The sequence below is a fragment of the Schistocerca cancellata genome, chromosome 2 (assembly GCF_023864275.1).
Source record: "Schistocerca cancellata isolate TAMUIC-IGC-003103 chromosome 2, iqSchCanc2.1, whole genome shotgun sequence".
In the NCBI taxonomy this organism is placed as follows: Eukaryota; Metazoa; Arthropoda; class Insecta; order Orthoptera; family Acrididae; genus Schistocerca; species Schistocerca cancellata.
The window spans coordinates 361,430,478-361,456,883 of NC_064627.1; the positions used below are offsets into that span (position 1 = coordinate 361,430,478).

Sequence of the window (26,406 nt, forward strand, 5' to 3'; positions counted from 1 at the left end):
ACGGTCCCGCACACCGTTAGGCCGTCTTCCGCTCACGCCCCAACATCGTGCAGCCCGCCTCCAGTGGTGTCGCGACAGTCGTGAATGGAGCGACGAATGGAGACGTGTCGTCTTCAGCGATGAGAGTCGCTTCTGCCTTGGTGCCAATGATGGTCGTATGCGTGTTTGGCGCCGTGCAGGTGAGCGCCACAATCAGGACTGCATACGACCGAGGCACACAGGGCCAACACCCGGCATCATGGTGTGGGGAGCGATCTCCTACACTGGCCGTACACCACTGGTGATCGTCGAGGGGACACTGAATAGTGCACGGTACATCCAAACCGTCATCGAACCCATCGTTCTACCATTCCTAGACCGGCAAGGGAACTTGCTGTTCCAACAGGAAAATGCACGTCCGCATGTATCCCGTGCCACCCAACGTGCTCTAGAAGGTATAAGTCAACTACCCTGGCCAGCAAGATCTCCGGATCTGTCCCCCATTGAGCATGTTTGGGACTGGATGAAGCGTCGTCTCACGCGGTCTGCACGTCCAGCACGAACGCTGGTCCAACTGAGGCGCCAGGTGGAAATGGCATGGCAAGCCGTTCCACAGGACTACATCCAGCATCTCTACGATCGTCTCCATGGGAGAATAGCAGCCTGGATTGCTGCGAAAGGTGGATATACACTGTACTAGTGCCGACATTGTGCATGCTCTGTTGCCTGTGTCTATGTGCCTGTGGTTCTGTCAGTGTGATCATGTGATGTATCTGACCCCAGGAATGTGTCAATAAAGTTTCCTCTTCCTGGGACAATGAATTCACGGTGTTCTTATTTCAATTTCCAGGAGTGTATGTTCCAGTGAGTACAGGTCAGGCACATTTGCTGACCAAGTCATCAATGTGAGTTCACTATAATGCTCTTCAGACCACAGCAACGCGATTCTGCCCTTGTAACACGGACAGTTATCCTGCTGGAAGATGTCATCGCTGTATGGGGAGACTTCAAGCATGAATCGAGGCAGGTGGGCCGCAATAATGTTCACGTAGTTCACTGCTGTCATGATGCCTTCGATTACCACCACAGAGGGGCGTTTGAAAAGTCTGTGCAAAGTCCGAGAGATGGCACCAGCGGCGCGTATCGAGACCATGTTTAGTTAGTAGCAACTCTGGAAAGAACCATAGAGTAAATATCTCTGGAGTGAGCATTCACATGCGCAGAACAGATTTTGTGTTGTCAACATACATTGCCGGCCTGGTCGCGTGATCTCGGGACGTCGTGTGTTGGTCCGTATAGCGCCCTGTATATTTAGAATGTCACTACATCCCTAGTACAGGCGGATTCTTTTCGTACGTGTCGTGGATTATTTATATATGTTGCGCAAACATTTTAACAGTATCCATTTGATACCGGGAGTAAACCAGCTACGTAACTTTTAAGGGCAAGTGATATTACATCCTGCTTCTTTGGCCGGCCAGAGTGGCCGAGCGGTTAAAGGCGCTACAGTCTGGAACCGCACGACCGCTACGGTCGCAGGTTCGAATCCTGCCTCTGGCATGGATGTGTGTGATGTCCTTAGGTTAGTTAGGTTTAAGTAGTTCTAAGTTCTAGGGGACTTATGACCACAGACCCATAGTGCTCAGAGCCATTTGAACCAACCTGCTTCTTTGCGATAGGTGTCACAGTTCAGATGCACTCGATTTTTGGTAGTTTTCGGGATGATACTGCACTTTATAGTATTACAGAGCCTGACGTACATTTTTGCAGTGAGTCTTACAAAACGACTTGACAGTACGCTAGTACTTTTGCAAGTGTCCGGAAAACACCGAATTTGTCACACATTAGCGATTATATCCCTGCTAATTCGTCCTTTTTTTCTGCTATTTCTGCGTATTTATTTTCTCGTTTTTGCGACCTAAAGCACAATTTTTCTTACTGGTGACACTTTGAAGTATTTATTTACGTATTTTACATACTTGCTCCCAATTTATTAAATAAATAGTAAACTGAGTAATCTATATACATAATCGACAAGTCACTGATAAATGCCGGCCGTGGTGGCCAAGCGGTTAAAGGCGCTACAGTCTGGAACCGCGCGGCCGCTACGGTAGCAGGTTCGAATCCTGCCTCGGGCATGGATGTATGTGATGTCTTTAGGTTAGTTAGGTTTAAGTAGTTCTAAGTTCTAGGGGACTGATGACCTTAGAAGTTAAGTCCCATAGTGCTCAGAGCCATTTTTTCACTGATAAATGCATGGAGGATAGTATTTGCTGAAACAACTAACCATTCCCTTTCCTGTTCCACTAGCAAATTTACGAGAGGAAGAGATTGTTTGTAAGCTTTTGTAAGAGCCGTAATATCAATTATAGAGTCATAAAATCGTAGAAAATAGGTCTACAGAATCAAGCCTTAATTATAATGCGTTTTGAAATTTTTAAACATATGTAGTGTCTCTTACTAATACGATAACTATAATCAGAGCTACATGGTATGTACCCATGAAAAGTTACTATCACTCCTTTCACATATTTTTCTTTGCATCCGTAGCAACAACAGTAATTCACCATCGCTGTTATACCATCAACAAACGGTGAAACACAACCAAAACTCTTGATATCATAAACTTCAAACTCTGCGAAAAGCACACACGCACAGCGAAGTCCCGAAAACACGTGACAATCTCACTTCAGAGATATTTACTCCATGGAAGAACGCACACCAACTTTCAGCCATATTTGTCTATTTCTTTGTGTTTGGCATTCGTGTGAATCAAGGAAGTCGAGTGATTGTCAAAAAATGGACGAAAAAGAATTTCGTGTGGTGATTAAACATTACTTTATGAAAGGGAAAACGCCTCAGGAGACTAAAGAGAAGCTTCATAAACATTACGGTGACTCTGAACCTTCGATTAGAGCAGTTTATAAATGGTTTCAAAATTTTCGGAGTGGCCATATGGGCACAAGTGATGCTGAACGTTCTGGAAGTTACGACTCCAGAAATCATTGATAAAATCCATGATATGGTGATGGATGACGGAAGAGTTAAGGTGTGTGATTGATAGTGCTGTGGGCATCTCGAATGAACGAGTACATAATGTTTTGCATAAACTTTTGGACATGAGAAAGCATCTGCAAGGTGGGTTCTGCGATTGCTCACGCTTGACCAAAAACCGAATCGTGTCAAGTGTTACAAGGATGGTTTGTAGATGTTCAGGAAGAATCTTCAGGGCTTTAAGTGTCGTTTCTTCACTGTGGATGAAACATGGATACATTAATATATTCCTGAGACCAAACAACAATCTAAACAATGGGTTACCAAGGGAGAATCTGCACCAAAAAAGGCGAAGACCATTCCCTCGGCTGGTAAGTTTATGGCGACTGTCTTTTGTGATTCGCAAGGGATAATCCTCATCGACTATCTGGAAAAGGGTAAAACTATTACTGGTGAATATTATTCATCGTTATTGCAAGAAAAACGCTGGCGATTGGACCGCAAAAAGGCCTTTTCCATCACGACAATGCAAGAGCACACACCCCAGCAGCTGTGGTCGCAAAATTAATGGAAATAGGATTCCAGCGCGTTTCACATCCCCCCTACTCTCCAGACTTGACTCCCTCGGACTACTATTTGTTCCTGAATTTGAAGAACTGTCTGGCGGGACAAAGATTTTATTCAAACGAGGAGGTGATTGCAGCAACTAATAGCCATTTTGCAGACTTGGACAGTTCCTATTATTCGGAAGGGATCAACAAATTAGAACAGAGTTGGACGAAGTGTATAAGTCTAAAGTGAGACTGTCGAAAAATAAAAAAGGTTTACCCCAAACACATGAGTAGTTATTATTTTTGCACGGACTTTTCAAACGCTCCTCGTAATTCCGCTCTCACCGGCCTGCATTTGTGGCGCGGTGCATGTTTCGTGCAGCCATTTGCCTGGATGATGGCGCGGAAGGATCCAGTCATCGACCTGGTGTAACAAGAAATGCGATTCATTCGACAGACGACGCGTCGCTATTGATCCACGGTGAAAACTCAGTGATGCTGTGCCCACTGGAATCATAACTGACTATGTCTTTTGGTCGACACAGGAACATGTGGAGCTCCATGTTCAATAATGGCCTTTGAAGAGTGTGCTCCGAAACACTCGTGCCTGCACCAGCATTGTACTCTGTCGTCAAATCTGCCACAGATCGCTGCCTTTCCTTGATTACACAGTGGAGGACGCTTGACCTCTACGTTTTGTGATGAGACATCCTTCAACCACTTTCCATAGGTGCTCATGACAGCATCACGCCAAGAGGCGAGCAGCTTCGCCGTTTCAGAGATAACTCGTTTTCAGCCGCAGAACGATAACAATGTTCCCTTGGTCAAAACCGATTATATCAGTGGATTTCCGTATTTGCAGCCCTTTTCTTCCCTGTAATGACTGCCTATTCGCCTTTCTTTCGTTTACATTCCTTCCCGCAAAATCTCCAGGAGGCATTCGACCTTGGCGGTGAGCGGCGATCGTAAGGTTCCAGCTCATCAGTTTATTTGCTTGTAACGCTAAAAATAACCGCTGGCCGATGTGGCCGTGCGGTTAAAGGCGCTTCAGTCTGGAACCGCGTGACCGCTACGGTCGCAGGTTCGAATCCTGCCTCGGGCATGGATGTGTGTGATGTCCTTAGGTTAGTTAGGTTTAATTAGTTCTAAGTTCTAGGCGACTGATGACCTTAAAGGTTAAGTCGCATAGTGCTCAGAGCCATTTGAACCAAGCTAAAAATAACCGATGCTGCCAGTCAAGATTTTTCTGGGTTTATTTTCCAAACGCCGCGTTTCGGGAAATAATCATATTTATCAAGTGTGTTTTTCGTGTACAGTGGTATTTTTCTCCGTTATGTTTGCGATGTGTGAGTTATTACCTTATTCTGGTACTTTTAGAGTAAAATGAACACACGCAGTTTTATAATTACTAATGTATCCTTCCCTATCGACAGTTGCGAATTTCTTAGTAACTTTTACTCACGGACATTTTCTGTCCTCGTAGATAGAAATTTTGCGTAAGAGGACAAAAACAAATCCGTAAATAAGGGTTACAGCCAAATTCGCTATTAATTATAGAGAGAGACACACACTGATTATAAAATTGCGCGTGTTCATATTACAGTAAAAGCACCAGGACAATCCAGCAGCACACAAACGGCAGTCATACGGCTAGAAGTATCGTAGTACTACAAAAACGCACTTCATACAGGGAATTATTTTCAGGGATTCGTCGTACAAAAATATCTAAACAATAATAGTGATTGCAACAGTAAATTATATTTTGTGACAAAAAAACCTTTTTTTTAATAATCATTGGCTTTCTGCAATCATTGCATGCTAGATAAAATAGAACGAAAATATTAAAGTGCTCTTAGAGGTTGACCGATAGTAATGTTTGCGAGTAAAGTTATTAGAGGGATTACTCTCCGAGTATTTTTCGAAAAATGTTTAATCTGTGTTGCCCGCGTAGATTGAGCTAAAGTGTATTGGCTAGAGGGCATAATCTCGCTGTGGTTAGCTAGAGATCCTGGCGTTCCATTAACGGCCTCTGTAGGCGGCGCTTGTTGTCGCGAGCAGCAGAGAGGGGGAAGTCAGTACCGCCTACCAGGGAAGCTTCTGGAATGGCCCGGCGCTTTCGAAGGAAAGCGTTTATCCGACTCCCGAAGAATGTTATCTGTCTCTTGAAAAGAAGGTGAAGGCGCTGAACGTGAATGCTTCGGCTGCGCTGCCGTTAAGAACTTCGAGGTGCAGCGTCGGTGGTCACGTGACTTGCCGAAGGCGGTATTTAAAAGCACGAGACAGCGTCAGGTCAGCACAGCGGTTACGCGAGAAGTGAGAGTGTAGTGCGTGAGACAGTAGCAGTGCAGAGATGCCGGCAGACGTTATGGATGCGCTGCAGTTCGATCCGAAGACATTGTCACTGAGTTTAAAACGCGTGCCCGTCCCGAAAGTGAGTCACGATACCGATGTCCTCATCAAAGTAGCGTTTGCCGGTTTTTGTGGGAGCGATTTGCACATGCTGAAGGTGAGTTGACTACATGACCGGTAGCTGTTTCTCTCTGTCTACAATCTTCCGTACTACCATTATTTGTGGACTGTTATTTTATACTTAATTACGTCATTGGAGTCTGGCTGCAAAGAACCTTACATCTATTTACATTTCTAAAGGCGTTTAAAAACTTTTGATCTGCTAGCAATTTGCTCTACTAGACGATGTACCATCACGTAAAATTGCAAATTTACTTTAGGGTGCAAGTGCGTGTAAAAATAGTTCTTTAATATCGTGAATACGCCACATAGAAACCAGCTCTTAACATTTCCTTAGTATCCAGATGTTTAGAAAGGGAGCTTGTTGAACAGAGTACGTCCCCATTATCCGCACTAATGTATCAAAAAAAGGAAGCCAGATTTCAATGTCCTGTCGACGACCAGATTATTAGAGGCTGAACATAAGCGCTGTTGGAAAACGTGGGGAAAAGAAAGCTGCCCTGGCCTGTTTAAAGAACAATTTATTAGGGGAGAAATCAGTGGAAACGCGGGAAGCATAATCGGGATAGACGGGCAGGAGATAAAGCTATTCCGCTAACAATTACGAGACCTGTGCCCTAGCCACTGCTCCTTGTTTCGTCTTTACAGGAAACACTTCAGTTTTCGCTTTTGTGTTTTGGGGAAAATTTTATCGCGACGCCTCTAGTGGCGGTTGAGTCGGTGCATGGTGCCGGTGTACCTCACTGCGGCACTTCACTGAATATACTCTGTGTGCAACGCAGCATACGGCGCATTGAAACTTTTTAATTGATTTACGTAGAGCGCTGGATCTCTCCGTTTCCAGCTTGGAGTATCGGTCTGGCACACAGTTTTACTGTGTCAGAAATTTCATCTGCCTCTTTTATGTAACACAAACTTGTCTGACGCTACACGCTAAAGAGGTTTAAGAGCACGTTTTCTTCGAGATGGTTCATAGTAGCTAATAGCTCATAAAGAATACGTAATAACACGCTGAAATATTCTCGTCACTGATGCTACACAGGTTTAATCGGTCAACGCTGGTGCCGTGCTGGTCCGATAACAAAACAGCAAATAACATCTTCGAGCTTGCAACCTGTGAGACCAACACTACATTGTAGCAATTGCTGCTATAATGAATTCTTCTGTGTTGTATACGCGTGTACTAATGCAGTACTACCAATGTTTTACATGGGCCTCTGACTTAAACTAATTTGATGCCCTCCCTCACTTCTTTCTATATAGCGCCAATCTCTTCATCTGTATATGTCTGCTGCACCCGACGTTGCCAACAATGTACGGTTATACAGGGCTGCTGTAAATAATTCATTCGTTTCGAAAGCTCTATATTTTCCTAACTATTACACGTACAATTACGATTGACTGATGAATAGAAGTATACTCTCGCCAACTTTTCATTTTGCTCTCTACAAATGTTCTATGACTATCCCCTTGGTCACAGAACAGACGCCCAAACGGTAACAAAGTTCGTTCCATACCTTACGCAGAAACATCCTGTCAGTGGTCATCACAGCAACACTGATGCGTTCTCTGAGCTGTTGTAGTGTTCTTGGCAGCGGGGGGGTACTTAAACACAGCCATTAATGTATGCCCAAAGGAAAAAGTTAAAAGGCGTTAGGTTAGGCGAAATGGAGGTCAAGGGAATGGAACCATATCATCTTCACCACTATGCCCAATCCAGCGATGGTGAACACCGATGCTCCAATGAGCTGGTGCACTGTCTTGTTGGAAGATAAAATTCTCTGAACCAGCAGTCTGTTGTGGAAAAAAGCACAACTAAAACATATGAAGATAAGAGATTCCCGTCATAGAAAAAAAGGCGCCTACGCCTTCGTCTGTGACACTGCACAGAAAACATTAACCTTTGGCTACCTCGTTCACGCTCACGATTTCATAAGGATTTTCAATACCCCACACTTTCATACTGAGGCGATTAACGTTTCCAGATAAATGGAGGATTGCTTCGTCGCTGAATATCAACCCAGAGGCGAAATGTTCAACCTCAAGTGCTTACTGCATTTTGTCTAGGCATTGCAACGCCAGCCGGTAGGCACAATGCAAGCTTGCTGAGATTACGATTCTATTCATCCATCAACCATATTTGTAGTACTTAGGAAAATGTAGAGCTTTGAAAGTGAACGAGTAATTTATAGTAGCTCTATATTTCTTTGACTTCAGCTGCAACTTTTTTTCCCTTTTTTTTCTAGCTAAATCAGCTTGTTGTAGGTCTTGGCACGTATTCCCACGAGTTTGTTGCACTTAATCCTGTCTTTGAAGGAATTATACCGTTACTCAACTGTTGGGACACAAGTTTCTGGTCCTGCGTTGCCCAATTATGTGATTTCATCGGCCCAACCCTAGCCAATGGAACTGATGCAGATCAGATAATGTGGCACAACGGTAAGGCACTAGACTCGCATTTAGAAGGACAAGGATTGAAGTATTCCTCTGGCGACCCAGATTTATGTTTTCTGTAGTTCACTTCAACCACTTAAGGCAAATGCTGCGTTAGTTTCTCTGAAAAGGACATGCCCGATTTCCTTCCTTACGCTTGTCCAATCCCAGCTTGTACTCTGCTTCTTGAAGATAAGCTCAACCCTAAGCTTCCTTCCATGCATCTTTCTTTCATTATTAAAATTCCTCTGCTTGCATATCCCATGCAAGGCAGTGCATTGCTTGCTGTAATGTCAGACAGGCATATCGCTGCACCAGGAAGGAAGGAAGGAAGGAAGGAAGGAAGGAAGGAATGTACAGTTCAATGTCCCATCAACATCGAGGTCATTAGAGATGGAGCACAAGCTCAGATTCTGTCAAGGATGGGGAAGGAAATAGGCCATGCCCTTATGAGCGCTGCACCAGGAGAAGTAGCAGCAGCTTGAGAGCATGTCACCTGACGCCAACATTACAGTCTGAACTGCCAACTACTAATAATGATAAAGCTGATGTTTGCCACAAGAACTTCGCATGTGGTACTGCGCATGTACGCAGCGCACTTTCCTCTTACCACATGTTTCACACTTCCCACAGTAGCCTCCTTGTGGCTTGACCACAATTCATAACTGGTTGGTACTGCGGTACATTTTGGACTTCATATTAGCTAACTCAGCATGTCGGTCACATCTCATCACAGATGGAAATTGTAAAGTGCTAGCGGTTGACAAAGCCACTCTGCAAGAGGATTGTGATGCTACCATGATGGCAGGCAGTTAGCCAGCATATACTGACAATTGCCCAATGTGTAGAGTTGGTACTTCCACAGCAGCATTGACATCACTTGACAGCAGAGACAGAGAAATGCTTTGTCACTACTTCTAAGTCTGATGCGCTTACCACACCATGTTGCAACAATAGTCAATATGCTGCTGGTGACCACTGACTTACACTGAGAGTTTTATGTGGAATGTGAACCATGCTTTAACTTGTTTCTTTTTTTTATGTACAGCATTCACTAACAAAATCTGAAATTCCTGTTACATAATGGAGGAAAAAAATCCTAGGACTAATAAAGTGTCAAACCATTGGATTTGTACATAGATGCCACATTCATACACCTATAAAATAAACCACTGAAAGCACTTATGTCCGCTCAAGTGGCCAAATCTGAACAGCAAGAATTGAATCTAACATAGAATTCAATTTTAAATTGAATCTGCAATTTTAAAGAAGCAGAAACTTCTCCCCTCCCCCCCAACCCCACCCCCTCCCCCTCACACTCCAACAACTGTAAAACTTCCTGCATTGGATATTACTAAAGTAAACTGATATTATCTGGGTGCTGTGCAATACTTAATTTTGCAGTATTTTCAAATTTAAGACTTCAGTACTGCTCCAAAGACGCTACCAACTGTTAGTACAGTGTTTAGGACACTGGCTGCATATTCAGTTGGAGTGGTGGTCAAACCCTTTCTGACTACTTTGAATCATTGGAGATGAATATTAGGATTTTTTTTTTCTTCTAATAATTTCCGGGTATGCAGCCGGATCCCGTCGACATACCCGGAAATTATTAGAAGAAGAAATTCGCCGGGAAAATTTCAGAATATTAGGATGGTTGCCAAGGTTGATACCCGGAAATTATTAGAAGAAGAAATACGCCGGGAAAATTTCAGAATATTAGGATGGTTGCCAAGGTTGATTTCCTACCCTGTCCTTGTCCAGCTTGGCACTGACTCCAGTGATTTCATTGTTGACATGTGATTAAACTATATTACATTCCACCATTTACCAAACTTCTCCTTTTCTTTCCTGATCACTTTTCCCATTTTATTTATCATCATTTTTGTACTGACTGAAAATGTATTATACTGAAACTGCATCAGTAATGAATCAGAAACATTGCACAATGATGGAAATTGACACAATAGATGTGCTGGATGGTTATCTATGCTAGACTCACACAAAAACTAAAAGACAGCTGATCAGTCATAATGAAACACTTATTTAGGAAGCCATGTAATTCCACTGCAGTTTTGTAGTGAGCTTTGTGTTAACAAGGGTAGGCATTACAAGTGCACTTAGATACAGATCTAATCAATAAAATTCTATGGTTTTTTCAGTAGTGAGAGAGACTTGAAATTTCTCTCTTTTTGCTGGCACTTGTGAAAAGCATGTCAGGAATTGTACTCACTTCATTTTTGTTGCTTAGTTAGTTCCTTGAAGTTTAGGGGCTGGACTAGATACCTCCTTTGCTGCACAAGTTGTGTCTGATACCCACAAAGAGGATGTGGGCTGACATACATTACTACTGTGGATTTTCACAACCAAATGTTGATCCAAGTTGATCTTAGAGCAGTAAATGAAATGTCATGTGGCTAGGGCCTCCCGTCGGGTAGATCGTTCGCCTGCTGCAGGTCTTTCGAGTTGACGCCACTTCGGCGACCTGCGCATCGATGGGGGTGAAATGATGATAATTAGGACAACACAACACCCAGTCCCTGAGCGGAGAAAATCTCCGACCCAGCCGGGAATCGATCCCGGGACCATAGGATTGACATTCCGTCATGCTGACCACTCAGCTACCGGGTCCAGACTCTTAGAGGAGTAAGTAGAGGTCAGTCAGTATCATTACACAATCTCTTTTTGAATCTTGTTAAGCAGTTGCATTATGTTGCCTTATAGAGATCACGTAAGGGTAACATTAGTGTATCTTTGGAAAAACTGGACATGCTGTTAGATGTATTTAGAAAGACAAAATGGTTACATTATGATGTTGTAATAGGTGGAGATTTGAATGCAGATTTTGATACAACAGCCAAACATAGTGTCACTGAGCTCAAAAATCTTCTAAGACAGTGCAATCTGCACTTTATCAATAATAGACCCACAAGAGATAAAGCATGTCTTGACAATATCTTTGTCAGTTTCAGTACTGTAGAAGAATCATGTGATGTGACAGTATTTGCATTCTAAGATCGTGATTCTGTATCATTAAATTACATAAGTAGGATCTGTGCTGATAAGAGTAACATTGACAAGTCTGTTCCAAAAATGGTAATCACTAGACCGGTCACAAATGATAAAATTGACAGTTTTGTAAGTCCCTTACTAATAGAGACTGGTTTGGCCAATGGTCTGGTGACACACATTATAGTCTATGTAAAGATCTGTCAGCAAAACTAATATTTGAAAAAGGTTTTTCAAAGCATTTTTGACACAATTCAATGACTGCATTCCGATAAAGAAATGCAAAATAATCGACAAAGGCTCCAAAGGCAAGGGTATAAACAAACAAAACCCATGGTATACTGCACAACTAACAAATCTGAAAAACCATGTTATGTTGTTGCACAGTATACATAAAACTCTGATGACTGACAATGCTAGATCAGCCTATGTTCAATGTAGGAATAAGTGCAAAAAAGCCATTGTGGAAGCAAAAAGCACACGCGACTTCAGCAGTATTGAGAACTCCATGAATAAATGCAAAGCTACATAGTGTTACTAAAGATGAAAGAAATAAAGAAATCAGTATATGCCCTCAGAAATGCAATGATTTCTTTATTAAATCAGTACAAGAAGTAGGAAATGCTATCACCAAACCTGTCATTGGCTCATCTGATATTCTTTCAAAAGATGTCTGTGAACCACTAGTAAATACAAGTATGTTTACCTTCTCTGAGGTCCCATGTAGTCTCGTCCTAAAAAAAGTTAAACATCTGAAATCATCTGAGAGTGTAGACATATATGACATTTCTTGTAACATTGTAAAAAAGTAATAGATTGTATTGTGTTTCAGTTAACATACTGCATAAAAAAGTATATAACTGAGGGATATTTTCCTGATGAGCTGAAAGTGCCTAAAAGTGTTTAAGGTAGTCCCAATATATAAAAAAGGAGATATTGACTCACCTTCAAGTTACAGACCAATTTCCATAGTCCCAGCTCTCTCTAAAGTATTTGAATGTGTACTATACCAACAGTTATCCATGTACGTTGAAAATACAGACACATTTAAAGACAAAGAGTCTTTGTCTTTAAATATGTCTGCTTGTGTCTGTATATGTGTGGAGATATATATATATATATATATATATATATATATATATATATATATATATATATATATATATATATAATAGAGGGAAACATTCCACGTGGGAAAAATATATTTAAAAAGAAAGATGATGAGACTTACCAAACAAAAGCGCTGGCAGGTCGATAGACACACACACAAACACAAACATACACACAAAATCTAGCTTTCGCAACCAATGGTTGCCTCGTCAGGAAAGAGGGAAGGAGAGGGAAAGACAAAAGGATTTGGGTTTTAAGGGAGAGGGTAAGGAGTCATTCCAATCCCGGGAGCGGAAAGACTTACCTTAGGGGGAAAAAAGGACAGGTATACACTCGCACACACACACATATCCATCCTCATATACACAGACACAAGCATATATATATATATATATGTGTGTGTGTGTGTATGTTTGTGTGTCTGTCGACCTGCCAGCACCTTCATTTTAGGTATATTTTTCCTACGTGGAATGTTTCCTTCTATTATATATATATATATATATATATATATATATATATATATATATATATATATATATATATTACAGTGTTGCACGTAGGTGCAGAAACACGATAGTCATATTTCAATTCCAACAATCATGAGGCATATAGCAGTTCATTCAATATATGTGGGAATCAGAATCTTTGTCATAACCACATAAGACAACCTTAGGTTCTCATCTCATTTAATGTGACATTTTATTGACAAATCAAAAGAGAGATGTATTACATAGATGTCAAATTAACAAACGATATCACAAAAATAAAACAAAATTAAGGATTGGGAAGCATTAAATACAGAGCCCTGTAAGGTTTGATATTTGGCTCATTCCTGTTCTTGACCAACATAAATGGTTTACCAAAGACAGTGGAAGATATCTGAAACAATTTCTATGGGTGGTACAAGTATAGTGATAAAAGGCCCATAGACATCTCTACCAATGATTGTTATCAGCAAATAGTTTCACTCTTAATCACACAGAAACACATTACATAATTCCACTCATATGAAAGTGACATAAGTACCAGAATTAGAGATCAATGGGCATAATGTAACAAACTCCATATATGAAATTTCTGGGTCTCTATATGGATAATGGAGTGTGGTTGCACCAATGCAAGGATAAGTTAACCATAAAGCTCTGTTCTGCCTGCTTTGTACTGAGGAATCTCCCTCACTGTGTTGAACTGTGAATTGGACTTCAAGTACATTGTGCACACTTTCACTCAGTACTGTCCTAGGGCATAACCTTAATGGGACAATGCAGCTAAAGTCAAAATAGTGTTAGGTTTACAGAATGGTGCTTTAAGAATATTATGTTAATAATCAAACATATTGCAGAAGCATCATCAGGAATTTTGGGATTCTTACACTTACTTGCCAATATATTTGCTCCCTAAAGGTACTCATGGTTAATAACATAATTAACTAAAATGAACTGTGAAATTCACAACCACAACAAAAGTAAAAATAATTTCCATATAAACTATGCATACTTCTTCTGCTGCAAAAGTCTATTATAGATTGATGCTAGACATCGGGCAAGAAACTGAAAATCCTGAAATATTCAAAATTAAAGTAAAAGATTATCTTATCTGCTCCTTCTTTAGTTTTTTAGAAAATTTGAACACATGTATGTAAACACTGGCTAACACTAATGTTTACATTAATCAGACTTTTAACTTTACCAGTATATACAGGGTGTAAATGATAGTTCTTTACAGTGTACCACAATGATGTAGAGGAAACTGAGATGAATAGTTTGATATAGGATGGGTGTAGTCTATCATGTCAGAAAACTACCTGAAACTGGCCTTCAAAAATCACCTAAACTAAAGTGCATGCATGCTGCATGAGATTTTCACTATCTTTTTGCTCTCTTTACTCAAACAGTTGGTCGTAGAGGAGTTATTCAGTAAAAACTTAAAACTGTGAGGATTGAACAAACCCCCTCCCTTGTGCTCATATTCACACCAGTCATTATTTTTATGGTGTTTGTGTCATTCCATCATACCACTGTACAAAACTCTGCAACTACACTTATTATTTCTCATGCTTAGTATGAAGTACTGGATAAAAATAGCAACTGGATAGTTAAGAAGTGCAATGGCTTTTTGCAAAATAGCTGTCTTCATATACACTTTACAGATGTAGTCTGTAGTGACTGCTTCAAACACTTAACTTTTTATGACATGCTATGGAACACAACCTGTGAGTGAATGGTACTTGGAGGAAAAACTGCAACATTCATTCAATGAACACTAGGTAGAAAAACAATTTCCACTTTGATAAATAAGCATTGTGTACTATTCAGCAGGTTTCATTTTCAACAGACTTACAAGAGAAATGAAAAAAAAGAGTGATTAAATCCAAAGTCTGCAAACCTAATTTGAAAAGTTTCCTTAAGGTATACTCCTATTTTGTATAGAAGTTCCTTGCAACAGTTGAGAACTTTCCTTTGTAATGTGTTATTTATCCATATACTCTCACAATTTCTTCTGTTCTTTATTAATTCTTTAGTTTATTTTGTTTGTAAATTTTGTAACCATGCTTCAGTGAACTTTGTTCTGACATGTTGCATGAATTAATAGCTTTGGCTTGCATGGTCCTAATCATAGTACAATCCATTCATTCATACATTATATTTTGCAAATACATGAAAAAGTGCCTTTAGAGATGTGGAACGAAGTTACAGATTAACAGGCAGGGGCAGCCACTGTAGGCTACTTCTGTAAAATGCACTAACAAAAAAACCACGACAAGTGCTAATCTATCCACACCTGCTGCATCGCAGTAAAAATTTCTATAATTTGGTGGTTTCAGTAAATAACTGTCTATGTACAAGAAATGTTAAAAAACTGTTTAGTATGACTATTTGTTTTAACTGGAATATATGTTCTCAAGTCCAAGTATTCTGATAAATTACATGAGAACACAATAATGTAATATGTTACTTTGGTTTTTAATCTCTGGGGAGCTTTAGTTCCCTATATCATGCCTACCAGCACTTTGTTAAAGACTGTTGCACCCAGACGTAAAACCCCATTCTAAATCCTAGGTAGGGATGAATGATCTACATGGCAGTTACTTTTACTTCATGAATTTTAGTTGTAAATTTCACAGTCCATTCTAAATTCACTTTTATTATTAGCCACAAATGTCTTCAGGAACTATTTACATTGACACAAAAGTGTAAGAAAATCCCTGAAGAAGCTCCTGCAAGATGTTCATTGCCAACTTCGCAAAATATTCTTACTGTACACTTATATAGACTAAATACTTTTTTGACCTTAGCTGCATTACCCTGAAATTGTGTAACAAGACAATATTGTGTGAGACTGTGCAAAGTATATTAGTAATCCAACTTACAGGTCAACAGATGCAGTATATGCAGATCTGAACTTTATGTTCAACTTATCCACATACTGATGCCACTTCAGTTTGTCCATCTGGATCAGAGATGGGTGGTCTGCTCCTGAACTGATTCAGAGAACCACATCCTTCTAAGGAGTAAATGATCGGGATCAGTGACTCAGAAAAAAGGAATGGTAACTTGTCTGGTCAGAAAAGCTTGTCTGGTGATATTAGCGAGCAGAACCAAGATTCTGTGACAGGTTGTTGCAGCAGTGTCCCATGCCGCATGCTGAAAAAAATGTTTCCCAAGCTGGAAAAAAAAAGGCTCTACAGACCCTGTGTATGTATGGATTTGCGTATCTTACTAATGTCTGCTGTTTTTTTTCTGCCATGGAAAAAATAGAAAATGAAGATATATCAATTTTTCAGGATGCTGCATTAACACAGAAAACACTCATAGAGGAAGTTTACAAAGTACCTCAGAAGCATAGAAGAAGTTGAGACAAACAATTTATGTAGGGCAATTGTGTTCTATCAAGTCATAAAACTACCTCAAATTGGCCTACAAAAACTAGCTAAGCTACAGCATATACTCATCATGCAAGATTTTCGGTATTCTCTCCCTGTCTTTGAGCAAATTATTACTTCTAGAGAACAAATGAATAGGACCTGTTTTATAGGAAATTTAATGTAGTTTAATTTTGCACTGGGATATGTTTTACTGGAAGCCATGATTTTGTTTTTCAAGAAAAATGTAAAAAAGTGACCTCCAAATGCATCCCTACCACTATACTCACTTTCCCTCTCCCCCACTTGTCAGGATTTCTAATATGTTGTTCATGGTACACCCTCCTACCACTGTATAAAATTGTGCAAATAAATGAATTATTCAAACAATGGAAAATCCAGGATGGAATGTAACAATAGTATGAAAAGGATAGTTGCTACTCCCCATACACACCATGTTTTAGGAGTTTTTGAAGAAAAACCTCCAAATGCACCCACACCCCTATACTCATTCCCCCCCCCCCCCCCTGCTTACCCCACCTCTCGTTGTGCCTTTAAATGAGAAAGTCCTCCCCACTATCCTTCCCACCCCTCCCACAGTGGTAATCTGCTGTCTACTGAACCTACAAAACATACTTGTCCATCCCTGCACAACCCCTGCTCCCAACCTCTTACCTCATGGCTCATATTTCTGTAATAGACCAAGATGCAAGACCTTTCCCATGCATCCTCGTACCACCAGCTACTCCAGTCTGGTCATTAACATCACCTATCCCATCAAAGGCAGGGCTACCTGTGAAACCAGTTATCAGATCTACAAGATAAGCTGCAGCCACTGTGCTGGCATTCTATGTGGGCATGACAACCAACAATCTGTCTGTCCACATGAATGGCCACTGACAAACTGTGACCAAGAAACAACTGGACCAACCTCTTGCCAAGAACGCTGCCCAACACAACATCCTTCATTTCAGTGATTGCTTCACAGCCTGTGCCATATGGATCCTTCCCACCAGCACTAGCTTTTCTGAACTGAGCAGGTGGGAACTCTCCCTGCAATATATCCAACATTCCTGTAACCCTCCTGGTCTCAACCTTTGTTAGTGATGGATGTCAAATTAAACACCTTTCAGTCGTCTAGCTTCCAACCTTATTTTATTTGGCAACCAGTTTCAGAGTTTTACTACACCATCTTCAGTCCCCTGCCCAACATGTAGGAAGATTCTATCTTGGTTTCGATCAAAACAGGGGCCAGTAATACTATTATTAGCAGACTTTTGCTATAGTGATCACTTCAACCATCATCTGTCAACATTCATGTTTATTTATCTGCCAACAGATAATGGTTGAAGTGATCGCTCTAGCAAAACTCTACTAATACCAGTACTGCTGGCCCTTGTTTTGAACACATCCAAAGTAGAATCTTCCTACATGTCAGTCAGGGGCCTGAAGATGGTGTAGTAAAATGCTGAAACTGGTTGCCAAATAAAATAGGGTTGTAAACTAGATGGCTGAAAGGTATTTAATTTGACATCCTGTATCGAACAGCTGATTCCCACAACCACCTCTAAAAAGATGGACATACAGAGATTCATTAATCATTGTCCTCACCCATCTAGCCCCTCCCCTGTTCGCATTCCAGCACTACACAGCTCTCTATTCCACCAGTGCACCACGTCTTTTTACTTCTCCCCATTTTTGCTATCCCCCCCCCCCCCACCCCTCCTTCCTAATTGTTTAATTAACATTTGGGTGAATTTTACCTTGATAATGTTTATATGCTTTTGAATGAGTTGTTAATTCTTATCCTTTGTCATAGCACTGCACTCAAAACATGTGGTCAGTGATCATGTGAGTCTTAAGGATTGAAGTCTTCAGCCACTGCTGACACAGAGCACATCACAAAGCAACTCAGAAGTCACTCCTCTCTGAATGATTCAATGCTCCCAGCATTTGCATGGAGCTGATTGCAAAGTGACCCATGAGTCACTCTGCTCACCAAAGCTTACACAGAGTGGACTGCAAAGTAACTCAGGAGTCACTCTGCTCTCTGCACTCTTGGATCGTTTACCGGTTTAGCTTACAGCTTGCTTTCTTGATTCAGTGTCTCCCTCTCTGTGTTCAGCTTTAACCAGCTATTGTTTTTATACTATGTAATAACAGTATGTACATTACATAATTACTTTTAGATATATGATACTGTGTGTGTGTATATTATTTGTTTTATTTGTATTATTTATTTATTTAACCTGATCAGATAATGTCTTCGATTACATCACAATTACTTAAATAATTGTATTATTTTTAATATGTGATATCTTCTTCTTTTTGCATTTGTTAGGCATTTGCCTTTGTCACGTTATTTGAAATTATTTAGCTTTCCACTTTTCCTGTCTTCCTGAGTAATAATTCATCATTAATTCTAGTACTCTGTCATCCTCCTGTCTTGTTACAAAGTCCTTTCAGTTGTTCCTGTATTCCTTAGCTGCTCCTTTAAGCTCTTCACTCCTAGTTCTTCTGATGTCAACATTCATCATCCTATCAGATATTGTGTACCAAGCTACTTTTCTTAGAAATTGCATCCCCAATGCCTTTGTTCATTTCTACTTGTTACAGTGCAAAACTCACTTCCACATGCCTTAGTTGGTACTGAAATCATTTTGTAGAACTAAGGTACAGTTTTTTTCACACTTTAGTTCCAAGTGTTATATAGATTGTTGTCAGTGTAATTAGATCTTTCTACTGTCTTTTGTATGTCCATTTCCATCATGAATGAGACAGTATTTCCTAAAAAGTTGAACAAGTTTACTGTTCTGTTATCTGATCATTTATTATAATTTTGCTGGAAATTGGATCCTGATACCTGACCACCACACCACACCACACCACAACTTTTGTTTTCTTTGAAGATACAGGCAGATTATACAACTTATCTGGTGTGGATAAAATGTGAGCAGTTGTTCAGAGTATGTTCTCGACTCCAAGAATGTCATGACCCGGGGTATGCGGTGATTGTCAAATTAGGCAAATATTTATCTGAGGCATACTTGCCTAGTAACATCGATCCCTTGAACTGGTGGGAAAGAAATTGCTGTACCCAACACAATACCAATTGGTTCTGAAAATATTGTATATTTTTATAAGCAGGACAAAAATGAACTGAGAAAGAAACAAAACCATTTCATGTGAAATAGGTCAAATTTTATTTATAAATCATAATACTGCTTGATATTTTTCCTCATTTTGTACACTTATTGTCATACCGATTGTAAATCACGACTACAGATTATGTTACAGTTTTTATATTGTATTTATTTCCAATAAAAGTATGGAAACATAACAAGAATCAAAATTATTTTTAAAATGTTCCCACTAAAAAAATTTTGCTTTTCCTTGCAATATTTTTCAAGTTTTGCAGCAGACAAAATGTAAAACTATTAAATCTCAAAACTACTTGGGACGTAACATAAACTTATTACTCTTCTTTGTGCATTCTTTCAAAATAGTACAAAGTCAGATAAAAATACAGGTATAGTGACCAAAATGAAAAAGGAAAATGCCTTCATTTTATTTATTTTTGTGAGTGAATGGTGAGAGGTGAGTCACGAAAAAGAGGTAATTCCTTCCAGTGAGTGAGAGTCTAATGTAATCTATGAAGAGAACAGTTTGCCCATCTCTAATATGAATGTCTAGAAATTTCAATGGCTAGATAATTTCACTTATGGCAACTCATCCTTTGTGAGCCCATTAATAAAAGGAGGCCATTTAAAATTGTTTGAACTGTAGTAAGTTAAAATGTTAATGTAAAAGAGTTTCAGTGTACCTGTGAAACATAAAATTTACCCAACCATACAATGATTTCTCTCATTTTCAAAAAATTAACTATGTATGCATTAAATAAAAGGAGTCTCCAGACGTTTTTATGATCTGTAACCTTGCTTGTTATACCTTTTCTTCATATGACAGGATTAATTATTATGATGCTCATACAAATTTGATAAACAAATTAGTGAAACATGATATTGTACTAATTCAGTGTATACATTGTTTTCTGGTCATTATGTGTTGTTTTATTATGAACAAACTTTTATATTAAATTTTCAGGGCCAACATCCTTGCATTGACACACCGTTCACTCTAGGACATGAATTTAGTGGGACAGTAGTTGATGTAGGAAAAGCAGTACACCATGTGAAAGCTGGAGACAGAGTTGCAGTGGACCCCAACAGGTATGCAGACATTGACCTTGCTTTATGACAGATGAAAACTTCAAGAACTTACTTCTGGCATTATATAGGCTATGCAAAATATCATAATGTTTGTATAGCCTGCAACCTTGCCAAAGACTTTGAAAATTTTACATTCACATTACTATGCTATTCCATTCATGAAGTAAATATTGTAGGTCTAATGGCAATAAATAAATTCAACCTCATTAAGGATGTTCACAATAATGTCAGTAAGCATGAGATGGTTTCAGCAACAATGATTATCAAAGTATGAAGGGGAAGTCAAAATAAGTACTCTTGAAAGTTTTACATGATCAGTGGACTGGATAAAGTAGTAACAGTGTCATATCTCATTGGAGAACTCAAAACCTTTGGCTCTGAGGATGAACATTTAGAGGAACTGTGTCCCAAGTTTAGTAAAATGTCAGTAAAATGTCAGTAAGCATGAGATGGTTTCAGCAACAATGATTATCAAAGTATGAAGGGGAAGTCAAAATAAGTACTCTTGAAAGTTTTACATGATCAGTGGACTGGATAAAGTAGTAACAGTGTCATATCTCATTGGAGAACTCAAAACCTTTGGCTCTGAGGATGAACATTTAGAGGAACTGTGTCCCAAGTTTAGTAAAATAACTGACCAGACTCTAGAAAGATATGTGCCTAGTGAAGTCGTACACGATGGGAGGCACATTCTGTGGTAACAGGTAACTTTAAAAGAATCACAGGGCTATTTAGAGAGAAGCTAAAGGAAGATTGTTTGGCTTTCAAAAGGCAAATGCACAAATCCTTCAATGATAACTACGGCGCAGTCTTATCGAAGGACTTTTCACAAAACCCAATGAAACTGTGGTCTTATGTGAAGGATGTCAGTGGAACCCAAGTTAGTATACGATCACTCATGGATGGCACAGGAACTAAAATACAGGATAGCACGCTGCTGCTACGGTCGGAGGTTTGAATCCTGCCTCGGGCATGGATGTGTGTGATGTCCTTAGGTTACTTAGGTTTAAGTAGTTCTAAGTTCTAGGGGACTGATGACCTAAGATGTTGAGTCCCATAGTGCTCAGAGCCATTTGAACAGGATAGCAAAGCAAAAGCATAAATCATGAAATGTGCTTTCAGTAGTTCCTTTACAAAGAGAGAACCAGAAATAAGTACAACAAAAAAGAATGCCAGAAAGTGAGCCTTCATTGGAAATAGACAACATACATATACACATTCATGCAAACGTAACTCATATCACATGATTACAGTCTCTAGTTACTGAAGCCAGACAGTGAGCAGCGATGCACAATGGGAGAAGCAACCAAGGGTGTGGGAGCATTAGTGGGATAGAGGGGTGTGTAGTGATGCAATAGGAACAGCAAAGTGGCTGGATGGGTAAGGACAGTGGCTAACGAAGGCTGAGGCTAGGAGGGTTACTGAAACATTGGATATATTGCAAGGAGAGTTCCCAACTGTGCAGTTCAGAAAAGCTGCTGTCAGTGGGGAGGATCCAGATGCAGTCACTGAAATGGGAGGGTGTATGAATCAGGTCTTGTATCTAGGTCTGTCACAGGGATATGAGCCTTGAGGCAAGGGGTTGTGCAGGGATGGATAAGGATATTCTGTAGGTTCAAAGGCAGTGGTGGGGGAGGGGGGAGGATAGTGGGTAGGATATTCCTTACTTCAGGACATGGTGAGAGGCAGTAAAAACGCTGACAGAGAATGTATCCAGTTGTTCCAGTCCTGGATGGTACTGAGTCATGAGGGGAATATTCCTCTGTGGCCGGCCAGTGAGACTTAGGGAGGTGGTGGGTGTCTGGAGGTATAAGGCATGGGAGATATGTTTTTTCACAAGGCTGGGAGGGTAATTACGGTCTCTGAAGGCACAGCAAGACCCTTGGCATATTTCATGAGGGGCCGCTTTTTATGTCCAACACAGGACACACATGCTCAACTAAATTGACTAATTGTTTGTTCATCAGTTTTGTTATTTGAACAAACAACTTTAATCTACTCAGAGAGTCTTCCAGATTAAACACCAAGTAAACAAACGCTTCTTTCATAATTCTTAGATGGCATAAAAGGCTGTTCTTGCTATTGCCAAGAATGAAGTCACTTGCTACACACTATAGTGGAAACAAAAGTTGAGTTCTGGATTGTTATTAGTCGACTGGTTTTGAATGCTAAGTTCTTTTATGCATGTGAGTTATGCCAAATTAAATTTCCTCACTACAAACCCCGAAATTAAGCCCTAGTCCAGTCCTGCCTAGCTGACATGGTCTGGTCCCCTATAGCATGACATCTTGGTCAGAAGAGTGGTGGTGAATGGTGGACTGGACGACAACAGCTGCAGTGGTGGCTGCAGTTCCATGCAGGTGATGTCACTGCTTTCTACCCCCCTGTGGGTTCGGGGGTTAGAATAGGCCCGCGGTATTCCTGCCTGTCGTAAGAGGTGACTAAAAGGAGTCTCACATGTTTTGGCCTTATGTGATGGTCCCCTCTCGGGTTTGACCTCCATCTTTCTAAATTATTCCGAAGAGCGAGCCAATTGGGGAAGGGCGCCTTACATGGTGCACTGTATCCGTCGTGCAATTAGACCTTTAGCCGGCTTTCACGTCGTTGCAATGGTTTCCCGCTCGTTTTCGATCTTTAGGGCGGGGATATGTCCCTGGGTGCGATTACCACGCTGCCCTCTGCAGTGTTTCTTTTAACTGCGACGACGACCTTGGACAGTTTTGCACCTAAGATCCAGCACGGTAGCCAGTCCGTTGTGGTGGGGCCGCCATGTACCCTCTTGGTTGTAGCCCCCTGACAACACAGGGATCGCTCTACTGATGATGCCTGCGCCGTTAACTCCCCACGTATGCCAAGGAGTAGATGCCTATCCTCCTGGGGTATCAGGACTCCCGGCAACGGCCATCCTGCCAGGTGGCCTTTGCTGTGGCTGGGTGGCGCCCGTGGGGAGGGCCCTTGGTCGGAGTAGGTGGCATCAGGGCGGATGACCCGCAATGAAGCGTGGTACATCATCTCTCGCTGGCGGCCAGCCGCCGGCAGTCTCTAAGCGTTCTCGGGCTCAATTTAATGCTCAGAAGTACGATCCGAAAACGTTCCCCTCCCTGGCCACGCCGTGGGAAGAGCGTAAGTCCCAGGATGGAGGTAACAGTTATTCGCCCCGATTCTTAGTTTGCACGAGAGCTGATGGGGAGTCTTTTCTCTCCACAAAGCCTCAGTTCTTCGTCGAGCATTTAGAGGACAAGTTTGGGGAGGTGGAGGGCTTGTCTAAAATGCGCTCTGGCTCAGTACTGATACAAACGGCGTCCTCCGCCCAGTCACGCAGGTTACTTGCTTGTGACAAGTTGGGGGATGTTAACGTTACTATTACTCCACATAAGAGTTTAAATATGGTCCAGGGTGTTATTTTCCATAGGGACCTCCTTTTGCAGTCTGATGACGAGCTGCGCGCCAACCTAGAACGTAGAGGTGTTCATTTCGTCCGGCGCGTTCATCGGGGTCCGAGGGACAATCAGGTTGCTACCGGTGCCTTCATCTTGGCCTTCGAGGGTGATACGTTACCGGAAAAGGTCAAGGTGATGGTCTACCGATGTGACGTCAAGCCCTATATCCCTCTCCCGATGCGGTGCTTCAAGTGCTGGAAGTTCGGCCATATGTCTTCCCGCTGCACTTCCAGCCTCACATGTCGAGATTGCGGACGCCCATCTCATCCCGATACTCCATGTGCCCCGCCTCCCATCTGCGTCAACTGCGGGGAGCACCATTCAACTTGCTCGCCAGACTGCAGAATATTCCAGAAAGAGTGCAAAATCATGGAATATAAGACCCTGGACCGACTGACTTATACTGAGGCCAAACGGAAATACGACCGATTACATCCAGTGCGAATGACAACTTCCTACGCCGCTGCTACAACACCTGTGCTAGCCCCATCAGTTTCGCGCCTTCCGGCCGGATCGACGAGTGGTACAACTCCTCCTGCCCCCTTGCCAGTGGGGGGCTCTACCCACCGGGTTGCTCCTGTGCCACCTACCTCAGGAGCAACACCATCCCCCCCCATCGGGGACGTCGGTCCCCGCTTCTAAGCCGGAAAAGTGTCCAACTTCTTCGGCTTCTCACGCTCGCAAGGGGTCCCTTGGGTCCCTCCCTTCCCAGGTTTCCACCGGCGGGAAGGCTGACGATAGGCAGTGGCGTAAGTGCCCACAATCTGCAGGTCGAAGGGCTTCCCCATCCTCCTCAGTCCCGGAGACTGAATCGGTGAAGCCCTCCCAGCCAGTTAAACCCAAGGAGCAGCGTGAGAAATCAAAGAAGAGCAGCTCTAAGCCCAAGGAACGCGCGGTGGTAGCCACCCCATCGCTACCTTCTAGCTTTGCGTCTGAGGACGAGGTGGATATTCTGGCGTCCGCTGAGGACCTCGATCTCGCCGGTCCCTCAGACGCCGTGAATAGCAATAGCACTAGCACGGGTGCTCAATCGGAGGCAGCAGGTGACCCAGCGGCGTAATCTGCCGTCCCAGTCCCGGCACGCCTTTCTCAGCCATGGACAAAACCATCCTCCAGTGGAACTGCAGCGGTTTCTTCCACCATCTAGCTGAGCTCCGCCAACTTATCAGCCTTCACCCTTTCCTCTGCATTGCTCTGCAGGAAACTTGGTTTCCAGCAATGTGCACCCCCGCCCTCCGTGGCTATCGGGGTTATTATAAGAACCGAGCAGCTTATGAAAGGGTGTCTGGTGGCGTCTGCATCTATGTCCTTAACTCTCTTCACAGCGAGTCTGTCCCTCTACAAACAGCTTTAGAGGCTGTCGCTGTTAGGGTGTGGACGCCGCAGGCTCTTACCGTCTGCAGTCTTTACCTTCCACCGGAGGGTGATGTCGCGCAACATGTCCTGGCTGCGCTGATAGCCCAATTGCCGCCACCTTTCTTATTACTGGGCGACTTTAACGCCCATAACCCTCTGCGGGGTGGGTCAGTGGCAACAGGTCGAGGCGCCACCGTTGAGCATTTATTGTCGCAGCTCGATCTCTCGATTTTGAATGATGGTGCCTCCACACACTTCAGTGTGGCGCATGGCACCTACTCCGCCATTGACCTTTCAATCTGTAGCCCTAGCCTCTTACCATCTGTCCACTGGAGTGTGCATGACGACCTGTGTGGTAGTGACCACTTTCCGATTTTTCTGTCACTACCACAGCGTCACTCTTCTGGGCGCCCTAGCAGATGGGCTATGAATAAGGCTGACTGGGACTTGTTCTCCTCCACTGCCGCTATTGAGCCTCTCTCAACTGATGCCATTGATGCGGTGGTTCAATCGGTCACCGCCGGCATCGTCACTGCCGCCGAGTCTGCCATTCCCCGTTCTTCTGGGTCCCCTCGGCGGAGGGCTGTGCCTTGGTGGTCGCCTGAGTTCGCTGAAGCGATTAAAGATCGCCGGCGGGCACTCCAGCGTCACAAGCGACATCCCTCCATGGACCACCTTATCGCCTTCAAACGGCTGTGTGCGCGGGCCCGCCTCCTTATCCGCCAAGGCAAGAAGGAGTGCTGGGAGCGGTATGTGTCCACCATTGGACTCCATGTCACTCCATCGCAGGTCTGGGCCAAGATTCGACGGGTCTTCGGCTATCGGACCCCTGCCAGCATCCCTGCGCTCTCACTGAATGGAGCAGTTTGTACTGACTCCGACGTCATTGCAAACCGCTTAGCAGAGCATTTTGCTATGAGTTCCGCTTCTGCGAATTACCCCCAGGCCTTCCGCTCCATTAAAGAGCGGATGGA

At 42.2% G+C, this 26,406-nt stretch overlaps 1 protein-coding gene and 1 non-coding gene across 2 annotated transcripts in view; both read left to right on the forward strand.

Moving 5' to 3' along the window:
- The first annotated feature begins 1,455 nt into the window (after positions 1–1,455).
- Trnas-gga (transfer RNA serine (anticodon GGA)) lies at positions 1,456–1,539 on the forward strand. Its single transcript is given in 2 exon segments — positions 1,456–1,495; positions 1,505–1,539. It is a non-coding gene; the product is annotated as a tRNA-Ser (tRNA).
- A 4,253-nt stretch (positions 1,540–5,792) lies between these two features.
- Positions 5,793–26,406, forward strand: part of LOC126161753 (uncharacterized) — a 73,963-nt gene continuing 53,349 nt past the window's right edge. Inside the window, exons 1-2 of the mRNA XM_049917802.1 lie at positions 5,793–6,030; positions 20,512–20,636. Of these exons, the coding sequence (XP_049773759.1) occupies positions 5,875–6,030; positions 20,512–20,636 (281 nt within the window). The 5' untranslated portion in view covers positions 5,793–5,874. The remainder of the gene's footprint in view (positions 6,031–20,511; positions 20,637–26,406) is intronic.